We start from the raw sequence: 16,419 nt of genomic DNA, 5'->3' as shown, positions 1-16,419 counted from the left end.
CTCTCTGTGTACAGCTGTTTCAGGGACATTTTAGAGTGGAGTCCTCTTTAGCATTCCAATGTGACATGTCCTGACAAGAGCTGGGGCAAGCCCTGAAGGAGTAGAGTCAGAGTGGAGGAGGAGCTTTTGGAGATCTCTAGCCAGCCTCCCTAGATCAAGTCACTGCGTGGATTCTGTTCCTTGCATGGTGGCTTGCTGTTGCCCTAGAGAGGAAGCTGGAATCGACTGCACTGCCAGCCTGACCAAGAGCTCTCACTCCTTGGGGTTGGAACTAGATGACCTTTAAGGTCCTTTTCAGCCCAGGCCTTTCTATGAATCTGTGATCCATTCTTACCTGGCAGGGGCAGAGGAGAAGATCCTGGAAGACTTCCGTAAAACACACAGCCCAGAGGCAGCAGACTTCCAGCTGCAGGCAATGATCCAGGCAGCTGGGAAACTGGTGCTCATCGACAAGCTGCTTCCCAAGCTGATTGCTGGTGGGCACAAGGTGCTCATCTTCTCCCAGATGGTGCGCTGCCTTGACATCCTGGAAGACTATCTCATTCAGAGGCGGTTAGTACAAACTTCAGCATTCACTACAGCTCCTCCAAGTCATATCTATCCTGCACTGTAGATAGTGGAGTGGAAAAAGCCCAGGGTGGGGATTTTGTCATTCTCTTCCCATGTACAGAAGGATCTGAGTTACGACTTGCCACTGATGGGTGCAGAGGCTCCAAATCTGGGCAATCTGACCTGGGCATTCTGTGTTGCCCAGGGCTGGTCCTAGCAATGACCAGATGGAGATAGTTGGTCCTCGTTTAAGCTAACAGCATGCACACACACAGCTTGTGGGAAGGAGCAAGCAGGGCTTTGTAGCTATAGCCAGGTCAGGCTCTGCCACAGCCCTGCTCTCATCTCTTCCCTCTTGGAGCAGGTACACCTACGAGCGAATCGATGGGCGGGTGCGTGGCAACCTGCGCCAAGCTGCCATCGACCGCTTCTGCAAGCCTGACTCAGATCGCTTCGTCTTTCTGCTGTGCACACGGGCGGGTGGACTAGGCATCAACCTTACTGCTGCCGACACTTGCATCATCTTTGATTCAGACTGGAACCCACAGAACGACCTCCAGGTAACGGATCAGGCAAGGCTGGACCATACAGGTCCCACAGCACGGCTCCTATTGCCTCAACCAGCTGGAGAGGTGTGGGCAGCAGCGTGTAGCTGCTCTGATACAGTGTGCAGCACATGGAGAGCCAGCACGCATCATGGGGGAGATCCCTCTGTGGCTCTAAAAGTATGGGTGGACAACACTTTGCCCATACCTGGTGATGGAGGGGCTGAGGAGGGCAAGGGCTGAACCTGATCCTTGCCTTAGAGTGCTGGGTCTGGCTCTTGCTCCATCTCAGCCACAGGTGCTCGGTGAGGGGTGTCCCGGGAGGTGGGAGGTGACCATGGTTTTGGTGGGTGAGTAGCGATTGCTGACGGAAGTACCACAAGCCTAACTGTCTCTGTCATGCTGAACTCGTGACATTTAAGCCTGTGCCCTCCTCTCTCCCAGGCTCAAGCTCGCTGCCACCGGATTGGGCAGAGCAAGGCAGTGAAGGTCTATCGCCTCATCACCAGGAACTCCTACGAGCGGGAGATGTTTGACAAGGCCAGCCTGAAACTGGGCCTGGATAAGGCTGTGCTGCAGGACATCAACCGCAAGGGTGGCACAAATGGGGTAGGTTGGCTATCAGAGTGGGGTTCAGCAGGAGAGTCTGACAGAGAGTATATCTCCTTCCCATGCATCCTGTCCTGCTGTTTCCTCTGGGCAGCTGTGCAGGGCTGTGTCCCCACATGGAGCTGAAATCCTCAGATTCAAGGTGGGAAGGTTCTCACCTGGGCTAAGACTATGCAGCTTTCTGCAGCACTGGGTGCTGTCACATGGACACTACAACATTGCTCGGTCAGATTGGCCAACATCCCCAGCCTGTCTGTCCCGCTCCTCCTAGAGAAAGAGGCCAAAGCCTGTGTGGCAGCTCTGCTGCCCCTCATGAGAAAAGTTTGTGGGCTATATTAGCATTCCACCCATCCCATTGCAGCTGTGCAGAGCTGTTTTGTGAGCACTATGCAGTGTTGTGCAAAGCAGAAAAGCAGACTGGAGAGAGGAAGAGGCTGGGTAACTTCTGGAAGAAGAGCAAGTAACTTCCAAGTTGCTTCTGTATAGGGAAAGCCCAGTCCCACACACTCACATTGCTGTTTTTCAGCCTGGCAGGCTGCTCCTGCACTGTCACAAAGTTTGTGAACATGTGGTACTGTGTCTGGTTGACGTGGACTCATGTAGCAGGAGGTCTGGGTCAGAAGAGCCTTCTGCCACAGTGTTGGTGCCCAGAGCAGCTGGCAGTGTTGGTGATGCACTTGTGTTTGGGCAGGTCCAGCAGCTCTCAAAGATGGAGGTGGAGGACCTGCTTCGAAAAGGTGCCTATGGTGCTCTCATGGATGAGGAGGATGAAGGATCAAAGTTCTGCGAGGAGGACATTGACCAGATCCTCCAGCGCAGGACACAGACCATCACAATCCAGTCCGAGGGGAAGGGCTCCACCTTTGCCAAGGTATGTCATGCTCTTTGGATGGGAAGGGAACTGCCTCCTGGGGCAGCAGGGGATGTTCTGAGTGGGTGTAGCTCGGTTCTGTTGACGTGGCCTCTTCCCTGTGTATGACTGAAGCTTTGTCTGCCTGGATGCCAGGCTCTCCTGCCTGTCCCTCCATGCCCACGAATATGACCTTGTTGGAACATGGAGGCAGCAGGTTCTCTTGTCTTGGGAGGTCAGCAGTGAGGAGGGTGCTGCTGGCCTGAGAGAACTGAGAGCTGTGCCAGCTTGGCAGTGTGCACTTGCAGTCCAGAAAGTCAACCATATCCTGGTCTGTGTCAAAGGAAACATGACCAGAAGAACACAGAGGTGATTTTTTCCCTCTACTCTGCCCTTGTGAGACCCCGTTCTTGTGTGAGTACTGCATTCAGCTCTGGGGCCTCTGGCAGAAGAAGGACATGGAGCTGCTGGAGTGGGTCCAGAGGAGACCACAAAGATGGAACACCTCTGCTATGGAGGCAGGATGAGGGAGCTGGGGGTGTTGTGCCCAGAGAAGAGAGGGCTGTGGAAGACCTCAGTGTGGCCTTCCAGTACCTAAAGGCCTACAGGAAATCTGAGGAGGGACTCTTCATGAAGGAGTGATAGAACAAGGGGGAATAGTTCTAAACTAGAAGAGGAGAGGTTTAAGTTAGATATTTGGAAGAAATTCTTTCATGTGAGTGTGATGTGACCTTGGCACAGGCTGCCTACAGAAGCTTTGTGGACCTCATCCATGAAAGTGCTGATCTGGGCAGATCTCCTACTGTTTCTGTTATTATTCTGAACACTGCTGCTGCCTTGGTATGATGCTTTGCTGACCAGAAATACAAGTGGAAGCCAAGGCTGCAAGTGGTGTGGGAAAGCTTTGTGGTACCTTCATCACAGCCCATCTCTGTAGCCACCTCACTCTTCTGCCACAGGACCTGGCTCTGCAGAGTACCCCTGGGGAGGTGGTGGGATGTGGCTGCTGGCCTCCATGATGGCAGGAGCTGTGTGCTGCCACACCATGGGGATCTGTGTGCCATGGGGTCCTGATAGCCCCACCAGGGCAGCCTCCTGCAGCCAGCTCACAGGAGGGAGCCCACTGGGCCAGCTCTGTGCTATGAGCTTGCCTACTGTGTACAGAGAGCTGTTGGGCTTCCCTCCACTCACAGGTGGCACAACCCAGGCTGTTTCCAGTGGGCCAGGCAGGACAGTAGAGGAGAGAGGTTTAGCTTCCTTAAGCGAACAAAGAGCCCTCTGGCATGTGTTGACATAGGGTGTAATGTGTTGGGAATCTCTGCTGGGGAAAATACGTCTAGGGAGCACAGTTCTAACCTGTTCACTCACCTTCTCTCACTCTCAGGCCAGCTTTGTAGCATCAGGCAACAGAACTGACATCTCCTTAGATGACCCCAACTTCTGGCAAAAGTGGGCCAAAATAGCAGAGCTTGATACCGATGCCAAGAATGAAAAGGTAAGATCAGCTCATGGCCTGTGAGCCCCACAGCTGGTACAGAATTGCCCCATGTTCACCCGAGTCTGAGAGGTTCTTCAGTGGCTGTGTAGGTCATGTTCAAGCTCCAAGTTCTGAAAGAAGCAAACTGCTTTAAAATCCAGACACTAATAGGGGTGAGGGGCACTGCCCAGGGCTTCTCCAGCCTTGTTGGAGCCAGTGGGGACAGGTTTGAATGATGTCACTGCTTTCTCCGTCTGCATTTGCAGCCCTACTGCCCTGCCTTAAGGCTAGTGATGGGAGCAAGGAATAAAGCCAGGTTATCCAGCAGCTCATCTCTATGTCTGAGGAAGGGGGTATGGTCTGTGAATTGGACACTCCAGTGGTCTTGTCTACTGCCCTGCCTGGCAAACAGCCTCCTTCCCAGCAGGGACCATGGGGAATGTGTTAACTGGAGCTCCAGGGAGCCAGAGCTTGGCTTCCCCTGACCTGACTGCAAAACTGCTGGACCTTTCTCATGCACCTCTGTGGATCATCTCCCAGGGTGATGCCCTTGTTCTCGGCCCTGCCTCCTGTGTGAATGCTAAGCCAATCTGCAGGCATGCTGATGACTCACTGTACATCTGGAGGCAGCACAGATGGAGCTCCTGCCCTGAGCTGGGCTGATGAGGACATGGATGCATTTGGCAGGGTGATGGGAAGAAGAGGAGGCATGTACATACCATTTGATTTCTTATTGCTCCCTCCTGCCCTTTGTAGGTAGCTGCCTTTCCTCTTCCAGCCCACCTGCCTCCTCATTGAGACAGCAGTTACACCACCTTCAGCACTGCTTATCCCAGGCATTGCTGGGAGGGCCAGGAGAGTGCTTCAGAGCTGAATCAGCTGCTGAGCATCAGCAGTTTGACCTCTGAGGCTCTGATTTTCAGCATGTGAGCATTCAGGCTGAATTCTGTGCTGGCTAGGAATTGTCTTGTGTGCAGACAAAGCCACATGAAGCAAATTTGGGGCAGGGATCGTAGTGGCAAGGTGGTGACCAGCCCCAGGCCTGGGAGCCTGGAACCAGAGGTGTGAGCAGAGCCAGGGAGCAGCAGCAGGGAGGACTTACTGTGCCACGATGGAGGGTAGGTGTTTCTGCCCACACCTGAGTGCATTCCCTCTGTGTCCCCATAGGAGAGCTTGGTCATCGACAGGCCCCGTGTGCGGAAGCAGACCAAACACTACAACTCCTTCGAGGAGGATGAGCTGATGGAGTTCTCTGAGCTGGACAGTGACTCCGATGAGCGACCCACGCGCTCGCGGCGCTTCAATGAGAAGACGCGGCGGTACCTGCGGGCTGAGTGCTTCCGCGTAGAGAAGAACCTGCTCATATTTGGGTGAGTCTCACCCCCTCCCAGAGACCACGGCCATGGTCTCCAGCTGCCCCAGCACACAGGTGGGCCTCCAGCTGCCATGGTCGTGTTTTGTCTATCCTCAGTGACAGATGCCCAAAGCAGTGTTCCCTTCTAGCAGTGACCTCCACAGTGGTATCTGGACTCTTAGGCTCTAAGCAAACATTTGGGCAGAAGAAACGGGGCAAAGCAGGAGCTGGCAGTCAGGGCTTCCAGAGTCTGCTCCTGCCTCCAGCCTGTTCAGTCCTGTGCAAACTCTCCCTGTCTCTGCTCTCATGATGCAGGGATGTAAGACCCCTTGAGAGCTGTGCCGCTGTGTGAACTCATGGAGTGTGGTGCCGGTGAGGTCTCTAACTGCACAGGAGTGTTTATTATCTTTCTGTTACTGCTGTTCCAGCTGGGGACGATGGAAAGATATCCTGACCCACGGGCGCTTCAAGTGGCACCTGAATGAGAAGGACATGGAGATGATTTGTCGAGCACTGCTGGTTTATTGCGTCAAGCACTACAAAGGGGATGAGAAGATAAAGAGTTTTATCTGGGATCTCATCACACCAACAAAGGATGGCCAGAACCAGGCTCTGCAGAATCACTCAGGTATTGCGTGTTCTCTGCCATTGCACCAGTACCTGTCATTAGTGTGTCTTGTGCAGGACTTAGGCTGAAGAATTGAAAGCAGAGCCATTTGAAACAAGCCAGGATACACTTGTGTTTGAGCATGATGACTCTCTCTTTGCAGAGAAAGTGTCTGCCATGGGACTGACCTCCAACCAGACCTCAGAAATAGCAGCAGGGACATCCCGTGTGTGGCAGTGCATTTTGTGATTCCTAATGCTTATTTGGCTGTGGCTGGTGTGGAGAGAGCCTTGCAGTGGGAGCAGAAATGCCATCCCACTTTTGAAAGGGGCCTGCAAAGTTTTATCTCTGTATATTCTCAGTGTTGCTTGAGTGTTGGTGACTTGGCTGGGCCAGTCGTGAGGATGCCTGGCTATTCCTCTGGGCAGCATAAGAGGCAGAACAGATCATCACGTGAGGACCTACCGGTGCCATCCCAGCATGCAGGCTAAGTTGGATCTGCCTGGCCCTGGCCTTGCAGCTGCCCAGTCCCCTGGAGATGGCAAGGGATACTGGCAGCACAGACTGTGCAGCTTTCTCATCCCAGGTCAGCAGCTTGTGCCTTCTCTTGTCACAGTTCTTGTCTCAGACGCTCTGCTCTGCAGTGCCTGCCCTGGTTGGTGGGGATGCAGTGTTGGTGATTTGTCATGAGATGCTGCAGTCCAGAATCCTGCCAGGGTGGTGCAGTACCCTTTATCTCAGATATCTGTGCCCTCCCAGTTGACAAGACTAGTGCATGTATATGTGAAGTTTGAATACCCCATGTATCACACCATGTGTTCAGATTTTAGTTGCATCTGGGTTCCTTTTGGCTGAGGCTTCCTATGTGTCCTCAGCTTCTGATGGGGTCCAGCAGAGCCTTTCCTTTCCCTGCTGTCCCACCGCCCCTCTGACTTACAGGGGAATTGGGCTTTGCAGACTTGGCCCAGTGCCTGTGTTGCAGCATCTGCTCTGTAGGAGTCCCTTGCAGCATGGTAAAGTGCATCACGCAGCTTCAGAGCCTTTTGTCTTTCATGGTATGAAGCCTATCCTGGCTCCTTGAACCAGCTGGAGGGTTGCAGCCTGGGACACTTGTGCCTGTTCTGTGTCAGAGAACTCTGCACCAGAGGCAGCACTGTGCCTGCATCACAGGGCTTTCAGGACAGGTGAGTTGGGCTGGGAAGCTGTGGGGGGAGCCCTTAGCGCTCTCTAGGGTGATGAAGCCCCATGGCTGTTGCTGCTTGTGGTGCACACAGTGAGGAGTGAGGAGGCTGGGTCTCCCCAACCTGTTTTTGGCACCACTGAAACAGGCTGAAACCTGAGGCCTTCCTGTTTGAAGACAGTAGCTTGCAGGTGGAGCACCCCTGGAGCAGGGCTGTTCATGTGCCCCAAGGATGTGCTGAGCCCAACATGGTGCTCAGACACAATTGTGCAGTCTGAAGACCCAGCATAACTGTTTCCTTCTGTCTGGAAATGTCTGACTGGGTTTATAGTGTGAGGTCTGAGCATGTGGCCTACAGGGTCTTCCTGCAGTCACTTCCTTCAGTGGGAACTGCTGGCAGGGCTCCCTCCTGCTCTCCCATGCAGCCCATTGCAGAGCCTGTGGTCTGGACCTGACAGCCCTGTGGGGAGAAAACCAAGAGTAAGAAATGAAGTCGCTGATAAGAGTGGGCTTGATATAAGTAGTGCCAAGTGAAGAATGAGCAGTATTACTGCAAGAGCAGCACTGTAACCTATGCATTTGGATATTTAGCACAGGGAAGCAACCTGGAGCTTCTCTGTCAGCTTTTCAGAATGGCTTTTCTCAGCTGTGGAACTCCACTGTGGCATTGGCCAGGAGATTGACAGAACCACCTAATCTGAAGTCGGGGTCTGGAGCAGAGCAGAGCCCTCCAGCACAGAGCAGGGACACAGCAGTTGCTGCCATGGCTCACTGAGGAGCTAAGAGTTCTCTTGGATGCAGAGCTGACCAGGCAAGACATGTTCCAGGCACTTCTGATACGCAGAAAGCAACAGAAAACCTCCAGACCTTGCCTCCTGGCTCCTCGATCCTGTGTCAGGGTGAGTGGGGCCTGCAGCCAGCCCAGCAGGCTCCTGGCAGTCATCCTGGCATGGGGCCGAGCTGCGAGGGGCAGTGTTTGACCAGACTTTATGAGCCATACTGGTGCTGGGGGCAGAGCCTGGTGACCACCGTGGGCCCCACAGGTGCCTGAGCTGGAGCCATCTTCATGTCATGGAGCTCAGGCACTGTGCAAGGTGTTGAGGGCACCACGACGCACTCTGTTCTGCCCAGTGTCCCACACCAGCTGGCTGGGGCAGCACTGCTGAGGCTTTTCTTTCCCCTCTGTGTGCACATACGCAGGAGAGGACATCAGCAAGACTGCCAGGGAAGTGGCTGCACACATCACTGTTCATCTCTCTCGGATTACCCTAAACTATAGTGACCTCACAGGTGTCATTCCTGTGCTCTGCTCCGAATTCACGTGTTATTTCAAGGTTGAAAATGTGTTTTTCAACTCCAGCCGCTGGATCACTCTTTGTCTTTGTCAGACAGGTGGAACTGTGTTGCTTTCCCATTCAGTGTGTTTGCCAAGTGCAAATATCACCTGCAGTGATCTGGTTCCTACATAGCCCTCCTTCTGGTGCATCGAATGGGAAGCAACCCTAAAAAGATCAGGTCATCAGGATTATTTTCTGATCTTCGATCAGGGGATCTTTGATCAGAGGATTCTTGTCCAGAATTACACTGTGGTCCCTGGAGGGTCAACTTCAGAGCAGGCAGTGTTGGCCAGGGAAGGCTCTGAGAGCTGTGCCCGGGTCCAAGGTCCCTTCCCCTCTTCCATTTGATATTTTCATATGTACATCAATGGATCCTGTTATCCCTTGGGCTCAGTGCTGCACTCAGCACTCACAGCAGTACCGTTTCTGTGGTGATCCCCACATTTTTCTACAAGATGGAGACTCCCACACTCTAGGTTTATGCCCTGTGCTTCATTGACAACTCTTTCACCTGCTTTGGGCTGAGTGAAGATGTTACAGACCCCCTGAGATCTGTGAGCTTTAATCTGTCTGAGATATGCCTTGTTTATCCCATGTGATGCAAGTGTTAAACAGAAATGGCACATCATGTTAAACAATGTCAGAGTGCTGCTTGTTGGCTTTATCAACCAGTGTGTTATCAAAAGGCAACAGCCTGTTTTCTTAAGATCTTTCCTCTCCCAATCCAGCGCTGACTGGTAGTTTTATTGGAGCTGTTGTAGTGACATAGGAATGAATCTTCCTGTGATTTTACCCAGCCCAGTCTCCCTTTCCAGTCCATCCCTTGTACCTTCTTGGAACAGCTTTCAAGCTGTTCAGCCACGATTGTCTCTATGGTCGTGGGCACAGGATCTCAGAGATCAGTGTGGTGCTCCCAGCTCTGCACTGGGGGTGACCTGAAGAGCTGCAGATGAAGCAGACTGGAGACTCTGAAGTGTGCTGAGCAATACCTGCCCCACAGCTGCCAGCCTTACCTGGGCTGTTAGGAGGGTCATGACCCCACCACATACCTCAGCCTCGTGGGCTCTGCTGTTCAGTGGCAGCAATTTGTAAACCTGGGCACATACTCATGTCTGCAACCCTGGCTTGCAGCCTGCAGCCTTGCAGGGCCTCCCTCAGCTCCCAGCCATGCTGCCATACCTTGACACGGCTTTGCTGGAGGTGCCTGGCCTGGCCCGTGGTGCCCATGGTGCTCACTTGCTGCCACTTGCTGTTACAGGATTGTCAGCACCAGTGCCCAGAGGCAGAAAGGGTAAGAAGACAAAGAACCAGATGCTGCTTCCTGAGATAAAGAACGCAGACTGGCTTGCTACATGCAACCCTGAGGTGGTCCTGCATGATGACAGCTACAAGAAGCACCTCAAACAGCACTGCAACAAGTGAGTGTAGGAGCCCGTGACAACTTGTGGGGCATGAAGGGGGTGGGAGCAAGCCGTGGGGGGCTGAGCCCATGCAGATTGTTGTGTTTGGGTGCTCCTCCTGCTGACAAGGCTGGAGCAGTGTTCCTCAAGCTGCCCATCCTACAAGGAGTCAGATGGCTTTCAGAGTATGGGTCTTCCCATGTAAGAATGCAGTATGGGACAGCTTTTGCTGCTCTAAAGACCTTCACAGCATCCCCCTGCAGATGCTCCAGTGAGAGCTCTGAGCACCTGCATGCGAATGTGCATTCTCTGTGTGCCTGAGAACAGGGTTCTGCTGCGAGTGCGGATGCTCTACTACCTGAAGGCCGAGGTGCTGGGGGAGGCTGCTGACAGAGCCTTCGAGGGCACTCCTGCCAGGTAGGATCACGAGTTGTACTCCAGCAATGCTTCTCATGGGATGGTAGTGGTGCTTGAGCAATGTCACAGTCAGGCCATCCCAGCCCAGCCAGGCCTGCTCTGAGCTCCCTGTGGCTTAGGGTGAGCCAGGCACTGCAGCCCATCCCCAGGCAAAGCCTCATCCTTTGGAGGTGGCTGTGCGTGAGCAGGGACCGTGGCAGCTCTGAGGCCCTGGCACCAGTCTTGGGGGAAAATCTCCATGTGCTGTCTGATAAATTGACCTTCAGTCCCAAAGGGGGAGCCTGCAGGGACTGCGCCCGCTTCCCAGGGCCAAGCATCAGAGCAGAGCGTGCCCCACTGCTGGGGCCTGCAATCCCTTCCCCATGCAGAGAACAAAGGGGCTCTGTTAATGCCACCCAGCTTCTGACTTTCCCACTGGCAGCTCTTGGTGCTTCAGAAAGAAGCATGGAATATTCAGCTGAATTTCCTAGAGGAGGGTCTTCTGCCTTTCCCAGGATGGTTTGTGCCAGCCCAGCTCCATAAGCGCAGCTTTGCGTGGAGGGGATGTTGCACCCCAGTCTACCAGCTGTACTGCTCCTGTGGGTCTGGCTGGCTTGCAGTGCTTCCTCCCAGCAGACAAGAGCTCTCATACCCTGGTGTTGCTCAAGTGAGAGGTCAGAGGGGCTGTGTAGTCTTTGGAGAAACAACACAGAATGCAGTGGAGCAGACCCCAGCTCTCTGACCCCAGGGAGAGGTGTCAGGGCAGCCCTGCACTCCTAGCTGCCCCCAGCTCCGGCCTCCCCATGCCCCTGTCCTGCAGCACCCAGCACGCTGCTGTGCATGGTGAGGCTGCAAGAGGAGTGCTCACACTTGTCTGCTGCAGAGAGCTGGATGTGCTGCTGCCAGACATCGACTACGTGGAGATCCCAGTGGACTGGTGGAATGCCGAAGCTGATAAATCTTTGCTCATCGGGGTCTTCAAGCACGGTATGTTGCCAGCTTGCCTGGGGGGGCAGCAGGTGAGAGGGACATGCATGGAGCACCTGGCCAGAGCCACAGGACCCAAAGTGGATGTGTTGTGTGTGCTCCCACATCCGTGAGAGGGGCAGAGCCACAGCCATGCACTGAAGCTGTGCAGGGCCAGAGCAGCTCTTTTCAGTCACCTGCAGCTGTGCAGGGCCATGGCAGCTCTTTCCTAGATGTGCAGCAGGAGGTTCACGAGAGCAAGGCTAGGGCCTGCCCTCACCCTGTCTTTCTTCTCCATGATGGCTGTGGCAGGTTATGAGAGGTACAATGCCATGCGGGCAGACCCAGCGCTGTGCTTCCTGGAGAAGGTGGGCATGCCAGATGAGAAGCTGCTTTCTGCAGAGCAGGGCATCAGCGACGGGGCTCAGGACACTGCTGAAAGGTGGGCAGGGGATGGAGCTGAGCCCTTGGGTGTTTGCAGAGCTCCTGAGTCCGTGTGAGAATTGGGTTGGTGTTGAGGAGTGTGCTGTGCTTATGAGGGGTTCTGAGGGGAGAAGGAAGCAGTGTGGGCTGGAGTGTGGCGGGCAGTGGAGAGTGCAGGTGGGTGCTGTTCCATGCTGCAGGGCGAAGGGCTGGCACTGCTGGCTGCACTGCTGGCACTGCACAGGAAGTGGCACCACACCACTAGGGTCTAATTCTCTGTCTTATCCAGGGGCAGCATGGAAAAGGAAGAGAACAATGGAGAAAAGCTGGAGGGGCTGCCAAAGCAGGAGGTGAGTGGGATTAGCAGTGATGGATGCACACCTGCTGCTGCCAGGCCTGCTGTCCTGCCTGATGCTGCAGATGTGGCTCAGCTCTGCTGTGGAGCACAGAGGAGCAGTGCTACCTGAGTCCCAGTTCTATGCAGGTGTTGCCTTGCCAAGCACAATCTCTGGCCCATGCCATTTCTGCTTATTGGAGCATGGCTTCTTCATGCTGACCTGGACAGTATCCACCTCACGAGGAGCAGAGGGATGTTGGGCTAGGAATAGCCAGGAGGCTTTCATGCTTGGCTTCAGCAGCCATAAAGGGGTGGCAGAGGAGCCACAAGCATTTCCAGAGAAGTAGTCCTGGAGGGGATGACAAGCAGTGGATCAGGCATCTCGTGAGAGTGTGGCATTTGTGTGTGCTGTCAGTGCTGCTATGGCCCAATTCATTGTGGTGGGGCCCAGAAAAGAGACTGCTGCATGCTTGAGCCATCACCTCCACTGTCCACACTGCTGTGCTCCCGTGTGCTGAGGGCTGCTTGCAAGGATGTGTGGTCCTGAAGCCCAGACCCTGCCTGGGCCATGGAGTGAGGGCTGGACAGCACGGTCTCCTGTGCAGCTCTACGGAGGTTCCTCTGATGGTTTCTTTCTGCAGGACATTGTGGCTGCCGGGGCGGGCGAAGCTGGTGAGAAGCGGGATGAGCCATCGGCAGGTGAGGCTGAATCTCCCACAGCATGGGGCAGTGCTACCCAGGGACTGCCATAGAAGGCCTGAAACAGCAGTGACACGGGGCTGCTGAGGGCAGGAGGGGTTGGGATATGCAGGGCTGTGCTCATGGCTGACAGTATAACCTGGGCAGCAGTGCTCACTCTGCACTTCTCCCTGGCTCTGCTGAAGGGCAGAGGAGGCTCACAGAAAGCCCATTTGGCATCTGGCCCTGCTGGCTACAGGAGGAGTGTCTTTGGGCTTGGCTTTGCTGTAGCCCAGTGCAGTGATGGCAAGAGCATTTTTGGGATGAGAGTACAAATGTGCTCTCTTAACTAAGTCATGCATGACCCAAAGATGGGCCCTGTGGCAGGACAGGCAGCATCTTGAAAATGAGCAGTACTGAAGCCAGCCGTGGGCATGAGATGAGTACACAGGGTCTCTGTTGTTGGTGCTGAGGGCTCCCAACCCCTCTGCAGGGTAAGCAGGGCAGAGCAAGTCTTGGGGACTGCTTGGCCCAGAGTTGTTGTTTCTACCCTGGGCTCTCTGAAAGAGGTTTGGACCTGGTCAGGGCATGAGCCAGCAGCTTTTGGGGTGCAGAGGCACAGGGGTGGCCGCTACACAGCCCCCCTTTCCCAGTCACGTGAAGGGAAGTGGGAGGGAACTCTCAGAGGCAGGCGGCAGCGCGCGGCCCTGGGGCTCTGCAGCATGCGTTAAATACTGATGTCCTTGCTGATGTTTGAAGCCCAGGATGGCTCCGACTCAGACAGATCCTGCTGGCCTGTCTCGTCTGCCCTCACAGCCAGGCTGCGGCGGCTCGTCACTGTCTACCAGCGCTGCAACCGCAAAGAGTTGCCTGCGCGCGGTGAGATGCTGGTGCCCGGTAACCATGGATACTGGCTGCAGGATGAAGTGTTCCGGAGAGCCTCTGAGATGGATTCAGTGAACAAAGAGATGCAGAAAAGGTAACAGAGCAGCAGGCCCATGTATGGGTCCTTTTCACGGCTGGTTTAGGCCTGGTGAAGTCCCTTCACCCCAACAGCCACTGTCCCTGCAGCAAGCTGCCTGCAGCGGAGGCACATGGCTCCTTCCTGCACATGGGAGCACTGCTCTCAGCCATGTGGACCCCCAAGGCTTGGCTACCAGCCCAGCCCAGGGAGTGGCAAACTGTGGCTTGCAGGTAATGGCTGGTGGCAGCACAAAAGCAAGCAGAGGATATGGCATTGGGGTCAAATCCAGCAGCTGCTGGGCTAGGGATCCACCTCCAGCCTTCAGCATGGTGTCACTGAGCAGAGCTGTGTGCTCAGAGCTCTTCGTGGGTGGCAGATAAGCACCATAACTGCCAGCCTGCCCTGACTGCCCAGCCCTCCTGGCTGCATTAGCCTCCTGCTGGGGGCTTATTGCCATATGTTCCCATTACTCTGCGCTCCAGCAAATGGTGAGACCATTGTCTGGTACCCAGAGTGGTTCTCTGTGGGTGTGAAGTGGGGCAATGCTGCCTGCAGACCCACCAGTCCCCAGCACATGTCCTGCTGTGAATTGCCTCTGTGTGGGTGGCACTCCTCAGTGGTTTTGTCTCCTGTGAACATGCCTGCACTGCATACACCCACATAACTGTGTGGTATCTGTGCTGCCCAGTGGCAGGGAGTTTGGTGGTTTAGCTCCATCTTTGGTGAGGTATCCCCTTTTGCCCATTTTGAGCACATCTTCTGCTCCTCCCTAATTCTTCTGCCATGGGAAGGTCTGACACACTTTGCCTTTTGAGGATGGTGTTACTGGAATTACAGCTTCCCTCCCTGCTCACTGTGTGGTTGTACAGAAGCTGCTCCAGCACACTGGCCTTCCCCAGAGCTCTTTTCTGAGGAAGGGACATCAGTGTTTCTCACAGTGGTCAAGGCATGGTTGTGCTGTAGATGCTGCAGCAGTCAAATATTTCCTGTGCTTTATCCCTGTGGGACACTTTTTGGGTCTCCTCACTGGTGTGTCCCTTTAACTGGAAGCTGTGTAATAAGCTCTGCTTTGGCCTGTCGGTTTGGATCATTCATTTTTTTAATGACTTCCTTCGTGTTATTCTCCTTTTTGGAATGAAACATCACTGCAGAAGGCTCAGCCTGTGGGAGCAGGGTGGAAATGCTAGTCCAGATGTACTGGGTTGGCTTTGGAGTGCTGTGGGTGCTGTCACCCTGACTGCTCTCCCTTGACATGTAATACCTGCTTGCAGCTGCTGGCACAGGGATGCAATTTGGAGCTCAGATTTGACTTCAGCACTTCTTTAGCACACAGCACTCTCCTACTTCTGCTCTGGCCCTACCATTTGTTCCCTGACTGCTTCTCTGTAGCCCACTTTTCTCTGCTGTTTACACAGGGCTGTATGTATCCCATGTACTCTTCAGCATTTCTGTCCTGGATTGTTCCTTTGTGTGATCCCTATGGGATGAAAGCTCAGAGTCTGAGGCAAGGTGAAAAATGATGCTGTACCTGTACTGCAACTAAAAAAACTCATCTCCAGGGGTGCTTTCCTTCAGTGCCCTGTCACCAGGAGTCCTGCTGACTCCTTTCCTCACAGGGGCTGCTGTTTGTTATTAGAACCGTTGTGGCAATGAGCTGCAGTCCCAGCTCACCTCCTAGAGAGAGCAGATGAGAACTTTGCAAACTGCTGGTACATAAAGTTGAAATTTTCTGTGGAGGTGATGAGACCAAACTCAATTCAGCAGGCAGCAAGTAAATGTCATAGCTTTGTGCATCCACAGAAGCTGTTGGACCTTGCCCTCCATTGGCAGCACACCCAGGAGCTGCTGTGGGTTTTAGACACCGCAGTGAGCCAAGAGCCAGAGAGCCCATGGCCTTTGCTCCTCCTCGCTATGCACCTTAGGGCCTCAGGTGATGGTGCTCCTCCTGCATCTCCCCCAGAACTAGTGGGCAGTAGCTTATAACCCGCTCTAAGCCTCTCTGCCTGCTATCTTGTCCATGCTGGCACCAGTGCATGTGTCAGTGGTGCTCATGTGTGTCCTTCTCTGCCCCACAGGTGGACAAGGAGGGAGCAGGCAGATTTTTACCGCACTGTCTCTTCCTTCGGGGTTGTCTATGACCAGGAAAAGAAGACATTTGACTGGACCCAGTTCCGAGCCATCTCTCGTTTGGAGAAGAAAACAGACGAGAGCTTAGAGAAATACTTCTACAGCTTCATGGCCATGTGCAAGAATGTCTGTGGTCTCCCACTGTGGAAAGAAGATGGTAAGTGAAAATTATGTGGCCTTTGTGGAAGATCCATGTAGCCATGGGCCAGAAATGGTCCCACTGCTCTCATGGAGCAGGAGAGCAAGGGAGCAGTTTCATGGAGAGTAGGATGCAGCAGGACATCAGCCAGGTTGTGGGTTTGCAGAAGACACCTGCATTTCTGGCTCTCTGGTGCAACAGGAAAGCAGGACTGCTGCACAGGCTTCAGCCCTTTCTCACACAGTTCATGGAATTCTCCCATGAAATCTCAACTAATTTTTTCCAAGGCAGGTGATCTTTACGTGTGAGGGAAGAGAAGCAGAGAAGCAGCAGCTCACACCTCCTCCATGCTGACGCTGGGGTTTGTGTGGTATGTGTTGCTGCTTTCTTCCTAAGCACCCTTCTGCTGGCGCTGTACAGGGTCCATGTTGTGCCCACACTGCTGCCCAGCTGTCTGAGGAGCATTCCTGCAGGGCAGAGG

General features: G+C 54.2%; 1 protein-coding gene across 6 annotated transcripts in view; it reads left to right on the top strand.

Annotated features, from left to right (window-relative positions):
* CHD6 (chromodomain helicase DNA binding protein 6) overlaps positions 1 to 16,419 on the top strand; it is an 80,262-nt gene that overhangs the window by 50,314 nt on the left and 13,529 nt on the right. For all 6 annotated transcript variants that reach the window (XM_065754186.1, XM_065754192.1, XM_065754191.1 and 3 more), the window contains 15 exons: positions 342 to 552; positions 914 to 1,109; positions 1,539 to 1,703; positions 2,395 to 2,574; positions 3,938 to 4,048; positions 5,198 to 5,400; positions 5,813 to 6,012; positions 9,767 to 9,926; positions 10,236 to 10,325; positions 11,188 to 11,291; positions 11,583 to 11,712; positions 11,983 to 12,043; positions 12,672 to 12,729; positions 13,468 to 13,687; positions 15,748 to 15,956. In XM_065754186.1, coding sequence (XP_065610258.1) covers positions 342 to 552; positions 914 to 1,109; positions 1,539 to 1,703; positions 2,395 to 2,574; positions 3,938 to 4,048; positions 5,198 to 5,400; positions 5,813 to 6,012; positions 9,767 to 9,926; positions 10,236 to 10,325; positions 11,188 to 11,291; positions 11,583 to 11,712; positions 11,983 to 12,043; positions 12,672 to 12,729; positions 13,468 to 13,687; positions 15,748 to 15,956 — 2,298 coding nt within the window. The remainder of the gene's footprint in view (positions 1 to 341; positions 553 to 913; positions 1,110 to 1,538; positions 1,704 to 2,394; positions 2,575 to 3,937; positions 4,049 to 5,197; positions 5,401 to 5,812; positions 6,013 to 9,766; positions 9,927 to 10,235; positions 10,326 to 11,187; positions 11,292 to 11,582; positions 11,713 to 11,982; positions 12,044 to 12,671; positions 12,730 to 13,467; positions 13,688 to 15,747; positions 15,957 to 16,419) is intronic.

The sequence above is a fragment of the Cyrtonyx montezumae genome, unplaced genomic scaffold, assembly GCF_038088225.1.
Source record: "Cyrtonyx montezumae isolate F1298 unplaced genomic scaffold, pur_monq_1.0 scaffold_9, whole genome shotgun sequence".
NCBI lineage: Eukaryota > Metazoa > Chordata > Aves > Galliformes > Odontophoridae > Cyrtonyx > Cyrtonyx montezumae.
The sequence above is the reverse complement of the archived record's forward strand: the minus strand, read 5'-3'. Positions and strand labels throughout refer to the sequence as shown.